The following is a 9,991-nucleotide window of genomic DNA, read 5'->3' on the forward strand; positions in this document are numbered from 1 at the left end:
ACAGTTAGGAATTTTCCTGCTTCAGTCCACTTAGGCTCTATTTTACAGTTTAGGACGAGAGGGCGAGCTTTGAAAAAATGAACGAAAAAATTGAAAGGGATGAAATGATAGTCCTCCAACTCGAATGAAAGTTTTCTTTTTTCCATAATAGAGGGAATACAAAAGGTTTTGGAGGGGTTAGAAATCTTCTTCAAATTCATACCATTTATTTTTTATAATACTCTTAATTAAAAATATATTAATAAGCAATATTCTTTTTCTCATTTTTTACAAAAACGTTGTTGAAAGTTATATATTTTTCTCTATTTCCTCCCAAAGCCATCTCATTCATTTTTCTACATATTCCTAAACGGAGCCTTAGTTTCTGCCCAATCAAGACAAGAGATGGAATTTTTTTTTAGAAAATAGCTCTACATTCCCTTCAGTTTTGATTTATTGCAACGTAACTTTCGATCACACAAAACCAATTAGGAGATAGGTTTCGATCAGCTTTTCTCTCTATCAAAAGCTTTTTTCCAATCGACTTATATTAAGTTGAACAATAACACATGAACTTTTGAAATATAATATCAGGAATTGGTTTTGTTTTTAATAATTATCAAGTGAAGCTCCACTTTCGGTTTTGCTTTTTTTGTTGTTTCATCGAGAATAAGTCGCCAGCCTGAAAATGAAGCACTTTGTGTTGGAAGAAACTTGTTGTAGCATCAATTTATTTATGTTTTGATACTTTTTTTCCGAAACATATTGTAGTGTAACACTTTTGTTTTGTAAACATATTATCGTGTAGATTTATTTGTGTTGTCATGATATCTTTTAAAGAATGTCGGGTTTGGGTTAGGAGGATGGGAGGAAAGTATCATGACCACCAAAAAAGTTAAACACTTTCTTCAACTTACAAGATGTTTGTTCTATCACAGAAGCTAGATATAGTAGCTTATGTGTTTTCACAAACGTGGGATGGTGGTGGAAAAATGTACAACCAAACATACTATTAAACCTTAACATTAGTCAGAAATATATGAATACCTTTTTTTATGTACTCCTCTAGTCTAATATATTTAATGGAGAGGATTAGAGTGATGAGAAATCAGTTTTTTTAATGAATAATTATTAACTTAAAATCTTAGTAAGGGTATGTTCGGTAAAATTAAGCTATAAGTTATAAGTTATCTGATAGTTAAAAAGTTAACTTATATCTGATGACTGATAGCTGAAAAGCTAGCTGTCTTAAATTAAAGTGTTTGATAAAATTAGATTTTGAAGTGATTGATAAATATAAAATGACATAAAAGTACACATATGTTTAATATATTATAAATTATATTTATAAACATTTTTAACCAATATATTTATCTTAATAATTTGAATGTATTTCATAGTATTTTTCATCTTTAAAATGATAAATGTGATATATGATTTTAATTGAGATTATCGTTAATAAATTTCGTTTGACTTCATTATCATTTTTTTTTTGTTTTTTTAATGAAAATTATTTATTTTTATTTAAATTGGTAAATACGTTCAAAGAAAAAAATAATGATAAATATCTTCATGTGAATCTAATAGAAAGAAAGTGGGTAGTTCTTTTTTTGTCAAAAAAACGTGGGAAGTTTTGTTTTTTTATGAGTGGGTAGTACTTTTGAGTAAAAATTAACATTAAAAGTTATAAATGGAAGAAAATGTGAAAAACTATAAATTATAAATTCAAAAGCTAGTAAAAATAGCATCTCAAAAAAGCTATAAGCTAGTGAGAGAAGTTTGTTACCAAACACATTTTATTTTTTAAAACAAGCTTATAAACTAGCTTCCATAATTTTTTTTTTTGTGTGGTGATATAAAATGTAATTTATTAAATGAACTATTAATATCCACATTTTCTTAGAGGTAATATCTACATAAAATATCATATAAATAAATCCTACCTATCTAAGTTCAAAAAATTATCTAAAGTGTGTGTTTCGAAAGAAAATAATGAGCACATGTAGGCACACCAATTTATTTCCTAATAAAAAAATTCTTTATAAATATATAAAGTTGATTAAAATAAATAATTTAATAAAATAATTATCTAAAATTCTAGCTATTATTTATAAAATGATGATTTATCTATTAAATTTGACAACAATTATGCCTAATTAAATATAATTTAAAATGAAATTTAATAAAGGAGAAAACTGAGAAACAAATGAATAGTTAGAGTTAAGAACAAAATTTACGTGAATTTTTTTATGTGTTTTCTGTTTGATTCTTTGTTATTTATACACTTTTTGTGTCAATAACAAACTTTGAAAAAATTATAGATTTATAAAATCATGGATAGTTTTGTTAGTAATCATAAAAAAAACACCTAAGTGTAAGCCTAGAAGGATAAACCTTATGTCCATTGCCTTAATTAAATAATTTTTTTGTGGTTATTCACATAAACACCGGTAACTACCTACAGCTTCTTAAATCTACACTTTTCTCGAAGTTTTTTATAACCACAGAAGATGACTCTTATAAGAAAAAGTGAATCTCATGTAAAAAAATCATACGAAAAATATGCAATGAAATGCACCTGGGTTTTATCTTTAGAATAAATAACTATTGATTTAAATGTGTCATTGGTTCCTGCACTTTCATCAGATTTTGACATTGTTCCTTGCACTTTTTTTGTTTGGCATTGGTCCCTGCACTTTGTAAAAATATTGGTATTGGTCCCTCTGTTAACTTTCTTTTAAAAAAAAAAACACAAAACTAACGGAGTGCCACATGACCCAATCATTTCACGCCACGTGGCACCAATATCAATATTTTTACAAAGTGCAGGGACCAATATCAATAGTTTTGTGTTTTTTTTTTAACAGAAAGTTAATAGAAGGACCAATACCAATATTTTTACAAAGTGCAGGACCAATTCCAAACAAAAAAAAGTGTAGGGATCAATGCTAAAATCTGATGGAAGTACAAGGACTAAAGACATATTTAAATCATAATTATTTTTAGTAATAAATGCTAGAAATTAGTTATTATTGTTAAAAGAACAAAAATTATATAAATAAAAAATATCAGATGAATATAATAGTAATATTAGACTTATGAAGGAAAACAAGAATAGTAACAATAGCAGTAATTAGGGATGATTTTTTTTTCTTTCTATAGGCATCCTTAAAAAAAAAGTATAGGCATGATATTTATGTTTATAACACATTCTCAACTAACTACACTGTTACTTGTAACACAAATAACCTCACTAACTATATCTAATAGGTAACACTCTTCTTTATTTTTGTATGGAGTACCTTTGATGCTTGGATTAACCAATGGCAAATTAATTCATCCAATCTTTATGTGATAACCCAACAAATCAAAGCAAATCCAAACAGTAATTCAATTATGATAAAGCTAAAGGAATCACGGGAGGCCACTAATTAATATCCAAAGTCCAACTAAAGATTTGGGGTATAGTCTCCTAAAAGTTGAAACACATGACGCATAAATAGGCTTTATTTATTGGGTTACCTACATCAGCCACAAATTGCAAATATTGACTTATTAATTGACGAAAGTAAATGGGGTGTTGTTGAACAAAAATGGTTGGTTCGTGTACAATATTGGGGCCAATTGTGATGTTACGTTGCTAAAATGGAATATTGAGCATCATTCATTAACTTATGTACTGTTTCGGAGTTTTGAGGGAGGAGAGGGTTTTGGAGATGAGAAATACATTGAAAAAAAGAAACCTTTTCATATTTTTTGGAAGTGTATTTTTTTTAGAATGATACTAATAGATTAAATTTGAATAATTCATATAAACTCTACAAATCATTTCAAAATCCTTCTCGAATACAATTTTTGAATTTCTCCAAATTATAATGATTTTGTATTATGAAGAAAAATGAACCCAATACCCTCTCATTACTTCGGAAGGAGTACATGATAATGACGAATTAGCAATGCAAGTTTATTTGCTCATTCCTTTTCTCAATGTCCTCTCCTCCATTACATTCCAAACTCACAAACAAAGTCCTGGAGTATGTTATAGTGAAGGATTTATGAGAGGAAGGACGGTAAGATCATATTTTCCTTTTCTAATTTACGAACACTCTAAAATGTTTTCTAAAACGAATTTACGTTGTAATTTTAATTTTTAAAAATATCAATTATATTTCAAAATATAGACTAAGCCCTCCATAGCCATCCTCTACAAAATTTTATTGGTTTGTTTAGGTATATGTTGTGAATCTGCAAGCAAAACTCTTCCTTCTTATGCCTTTTTCTTTGCTATATTTTTCGCTCCCGGGAGAATAATTCAATGTGTATAATGGAAATGGAAAAGTGACTAAGGAACAAGACAATAGGTGCTACTTTTCCATTTCTATTTAGCTTCACAGTAAACAGTATCAATGAGGACAAATAATTATAGACTTAGTCACTTAGACACTATTAGTGTGCACCCATTTACGTGGTCAAGCTGAACCACCACTTAAGAATCCACTTCCACATGAATGGAAGTGATGTACAACTTTTTTTCTGATATTTCCAAAGTAGAAGGAGTCTTAAATATATCCATACTAATATAACATATCCTTATTAAACAAGATAAATGCTTAGTAACAAAACAAATGACTGCGTATTTTGCAATTCAAATTAATAATAAAATAAAACAATTTTAGTACATACAAGATTAATTACAAAATTATTTTGCATTATAATTCGTCATTATCATTATCATGTACTCCCTCCGGAGTAGTAGGTGAGTATAACCTATTATTTATTTGTTACAAGTAAAGTATTGTATGAATCAAAGAAATAAGACACCTGGATAGTTAAGTTTACTTAAACAAATCTAGGGTATGAAAATAGTCAAAATATATTTTATGGTGATGTGTAAATGAACACAAAGACAAATAGACAATCACTTTCAATTTTGATGTGTAGTGTAGAATACAACACACATGTGATGATCCCCATTAAAAGCCACGTTGTGAGAGGTCAACATCGATTGGGTCCCATGCATGATGTGCAGATTCCACTGTGGAGATTTTGATTGGCCATTTGGTAAGGTTGCCCTCAATTCTTCTTGGTTGCTTGCCCTCATGATAGTGTCTTTTTTGTTTGACTAAAAACAGATATATAGAGAAAAAAATGTTACAAGATGACGCGTGTGGTTAATCTCATGCGTTCACGTGAATACAATATGGTGAATGAATCCCTTGACCCTGTTGGTACGATATGCGGGGAATGGTGTAAAATGAAAGTGTAAACCCTTTGTGTTACGAGGGGACAAGACATATATGGGTGAGGTTTATGTTACTCTGAAGCTAATTTATCTCTAATGATAAGTATAATTTGATTTTGGAACGATAAAGAAAGAAATTATGGGTTGAATGAAGGAGATGAATTTTTTGTGATGAAAATGATAATTAATTATGAGAAAAAAAATTCCTATCAACGAAGCCTCTGTTGTTCATTGATGAATTGAATGTAATTTATTTCTAACGAAAACTATGATTCAATTATAAAATGAAAGAGAAGAAGACTGTATTTTTAATGAAGAAGTTTAATGTTTTTGAGATGAAAATAGTAACTTGTTGTAATAATAATGATGAAGTAATGTAGAAAAATCGACATATGGCATGTTGAGAGTCGACCTTTTAGGTTATTACATGGTAATCTTAAAAAAAAGTTATTACATGGTAAGAGAAAAAGATGAACAACAAAGCTCTTCTCTTTTTTTTTTGCTGATACAAAGCTCTTCTCTTCTCTTGAGTTTAATTAACATTGATATTAACTATCCACAAGACATGGGATGATAAGACAACGCTCTCTCTATTTAATTAACCCTTATTTAGTAAAGAAACAATGCCATTTAATTTTATTTTTGAACTTTTTTGTGAAATTAAATCAAAAGCAACATTCTCAACCAGAAAGCATTAATTCTTTTAAATGTTGGATTAGATCCAAAAGTTTCATTAATTTACAATGCAACAAAATGGGGTATAAAAGCCGCCATTTCTATCCTACAAGAGCCACACCCATTTCGGGTATGAAATGAAATGTTTTCAACTTGCCATTGCTCTAACTTTATTACGCACACAACTTAGTACAGTACTCACTCACTTTGCACAAAAAGGGTAAATACTAATAAACACAATGAAAAGATACATGCATATTACAAAGAAAGAAAGATAAATGCATCATATCATATCATATCTAATAAGACCAAGGCCAAAGAGCTTGATGATGATCTTCCTCTTGAAATCCATAACTTGTTGAATTATGTGGCGGGTCGGAGTAATTCACATCTTCAAGTTTTGTAAAGATGTAAGGAGGCAATAAATTGTGATCTTCTTCATCTTGTGATAGGTCCGATTGATATTCAGGTTCAAATACATAGGAAGAATCACATGTCTCTAACACTCCATCAGTGTAGCGTGGACTTTCACAATCCAATATGTCACTCCTTGCTGAACTAATATCTTCAAGTTTGTTATTATTATTATTATTATTAGAAGCCTCAACAATTGACAATTTGGATCCTTCACCCTCAGAAACTGAATCAACCAAAGGCTTATTAATTGTTGGTTCCTTCAAGAATTCCTTTGTTTCACTTTCACCTTGTTTGAATTTTCCCTCTTGTTTCTCTCTTTCAAGTACCTTTTCAGTTAGGCTTGCCACCTGTATTGAAACATCACAAAATAAGAAAATCACATGTTATCAAAGTTGTCCAAGAGTTTTATGTGACTGCAATGCGTTCGTGATTAAAATTGTATCATCTATAAGTGTTGGAGATAGAAAAATATATATTTGTTTCTAATTTCATTACTAAGTGTTAGAGAAATCAAAATTAAAAAATTAATTTAACTTTTTTCATGTCTAATATATGTTCATCAAAATATAAAAAAAATGTGCATTTAAGATCATTTTAATTTGATCTTATTATTATTGTATAATATGTATCGCTTGATATCAAATTAAAAAATTGAGACTTCTGGTCCGTCTTTGATCGTAACCATTATTTAAAACCTTATTAATATATGAAATACTTATTTAATTTACCTCAGATTGTAACCTATCTTTCTCTTTGAGAAGGTTGTCATACTCTGTCTTAAGAGACTCATAACCATCATTAAGAGAATCATAATCCTTCTCAAGCTGTTTAGTCTTCCACCTTGCACGACGGTTTTGAAACCAAATAGCAACTTGCCGTGGCTGCAAACCAAGGTCTTTAGCTAGCTTGGTTTTCCTCTCTGGTTCAAGTTTGTTGTCCTCCTCAAAGCTTTTCTCAAGAAACTGAACTTGATCCACTGAGAGACGCCGTTTCTTCTCGGATTGATGAAAGTACTCATCCATCTCATCCTCTCCGTTTTCGTCAAGATCAAATCCTCCAAAGAAAGACCTGTTGCGCCTTTTCCTTCCTTGAACATCTTCAAAACTCACCATAGATCTTGAACCTATTCAAAAACAAAACAAAAAAAGAAAATATCATCCACTATTTTATTAAAATTACATAAATAAAATAGTCAACTTTTTAAATAAAAGTCTGCAACCGCGATCTGAATTATGTTATAAAAGTTTTTGATATCTCTGCAACATATGTAAAGGTATTTTTTGTAATATCAAATATCGTGATGCCACCATTTATTTAAAAGCTTGAAACTAGTCAAAATTTAAAAAAAAAGATCCGCGACTGTAATCTGTATCGCAACATCAAAGTTTTGATGTTTTTAGGACCACACCGGCCTATAAGATACTATATTAATTTTTAAAATATCAAGGATCGCGAACAAGTTGAATTGAAAAAGATAACTAACCAAAGAAAGAAGCAGAAGAAGAAAGGAAAAGAGAATCAAGAGGTTGTTGAGAAGAGTTTCCACGAGGAGTTTGTTGTTGATTCTGAAGCAAAATATTCATATTTATATTTGAAATATTTGCAGGACCATTTGAAAAAACTCTCCCACCCGCCATATATATATATAAATTTATGATCACAAAGCTAAATTCAACTAAAGTTAAACTTCTTTTTTCTTTCTTATATCTTAACGTGCCATAATAGGTATATAGCTACAAGCTAGCTAGGAATGAATGATTAAAGATCTAAGACTTATGGCGGAAGAAACTGGTGATGATGATTTCAGTGATGTGGGATTGGGAGGTGTGGGAACAACGGCAGGGTATGCCCATTACTCCGATCAAAAGAAGGCAACAAGATGAGACTCAATACAAAGTTTCAAAGGGGGAGAGAAAGAGAAAGAGAATCAAACAAGAGAGACAGAGACACAGATACAGAGACAGAACTAGTGGCTATGTTTCTTTCTCTCTTGATTTTTTTTCTATGAGAAAAATGGACTATGTTGGGTTTATATTAGAAGATTGTTTACTTGCTTTGATGCCTTTTTGTTAATTATTACTATGTTATGTAATTTTGATGGTTTGCTTGGTTTCCTCACCAACCTTAGTTTCTGATTTTTTTTTCTTCCCCTATGGTAGATGAGAATGAGATTATGAGACCACGTGATTATGTAAAGGTTTTTAAATATGTAAGTTGTTGACTATAGTGATTTTAAGAGGTAGATAAACATTTGGGAAATGGAAGGAGATGATACATATTCTATCATTATTTTAATTTTTAATCAATTTTTATATTTGGATATCTCTAAATTTTATACATTTTATTTTGTTTCTATTCGTCTTTCTATCACACCATTAATATATTGTATTATTACCCCCATTTTTTAGTTTTTTGAAAACTCGATATATGGTCAATAGATCGATTAATTCGATGATCAATCACATCGTTCAATTGTAGGGGGTTAATTGAAGTCATAACAAAACTTTGTATAAATAGATCCAACATTGAGATGTTTGAGTGTTTGCCAAACATTTTCCTCTTTCTCTATTTAGTTCTCTTTCATGGTGTCATAGTATGTTAGTGTCCACCAAACTTTATCCTTTTAAAATTGTAGAGGTAGAATAGTTTGATCTATAACATTTATGAAATTTTGTCAAAAAAAAACATTTATGAAATAATAAATTAAAACAAAATTAATGATTATCAATTGATTTAGTCAATTAGTCATTTTTATAATTTCTCATGAATACCCTCCACAAAATTAATGAATAGCAATAAATTTAGTTCGTTAAAATGTATGTGCTTTATTTTAAGATCAAAATGTCTCTTACTCTAACTTTATTTTATTATTCAAATCTTGAAAAATAAATATATATTTTGAAGGAATCTAGAAAAATAATATTAATAAGGATAAAATTTAATATTACTATTAAATTTTTTATTTTCATAGTTTTAACAAGGGTTAATTAAGTTTTTGGTAACTAAACATATCTACAGTTTTGGTTTTAGTCCCTATAAAAATAAATCACACTTTTTAGTCCGTACAAAATTTTTCGTTAGTGCTTTTAGTCCCTATAAAATTTTTCCGCCGGCATTTTTAGTCCCTATCAAAAATTTCCATCAATATTTTTGCTCCCTAAAATGCTTAAAGAAAATGTCACAGGAACTAAAAAGTGTGATTTTATTTCATAGGGACTAAAAACAAAACTGTAAATATTTATAGTGACTAAAAACTTAATTAACCCTTTTTAACAATTGACCTTATATTTAGAGATGGATTAGTAATTTCATACGGTGATAGTTGACTTCAAGTGTTTTGTTGTGTAGACCAGGTAAGATGGTTTTGTTGGTGAATATCCTTTCTTTACCACATACATGAATTGTCGTATTAGTGTATGAAGACGTCACACACATCTTTTTCCTTTTAATCTATAGAGAATCTAATCTAGTCGGCAGAGTCCTCTTATTTAGCAAAGTTTGAGATTTATTTGTTATTTTATTTTACATCTTGTTCATCTTTCTTGTCTAGATGCAATGTGTGTTACGTTGCTTTCGACCAGATGATATAACATCTTTTTAATTTATAATATTTGTTTATTGTTTTGATTTCAAAATTTGTTCTTATTGTGAATGACGAAAATTTTAAGGAAATTACAG

At 29.3% G+C, this 9,991-nt stretch overlaps 1 protein-coding gene across 2 annotated transcripts; it reads right to left on the reverse strand.

The window, feature by feature from the left end:
* Window positions 1–5,915: 5,915 nt before the first annotated feature.
* Window positions 5,916–8,465, reverse strand: LOC11437653 (homeobox-leucine zipper protein HAT5). 2 transcript variants are annotated; one of them, XM_003608938.4, is made up of 3 exons: window positions 7,797–8,465; window positions 7,042–7,436; window positions 5,916–6,660 (listed from the first exon to the last, which is right to left on the reverse strand). In XM_003608938.4, exons 1-3 carry the CDS (start codon window positions 7,948–7,950, stop codon window positions 6,196–6,198), a joined length of 1,014 nt encoding a protein of 337 aa, XP_003608986.1. In that variant the 5' UTR covers window positions 7,951–8,465; the 3' UTR covers window positions 5,916–6,195. The 2 variants fall into 2 exon arrangements, with proteins under 2 accessions (XP_003608986.1, XP_039689236.1); XM_039833302.1 differs by having other exon boundaries at window positions 5,916–6,664; window positions 7,046–7,436; window positions 7,797–8,463.
* Between the last annotated feature and the right edge of the window lie 1,526 nt (window positions 8,466–9,991).

Source organism: Medicago truncatula, chromosome 4 (genome assembly GCF_003473485.1).
Source record: "Medicago truncatula cultivar Jemalong A17 chromosome 4, MtrunA17r5.0-ANR, whole genome shotgun sequence".
NCBI lineage: Eukaryota > Viridiplantae > Streptophyta > Magnoliopsida > Fabales > Fabaceae > Medicago > Medicago truncatula.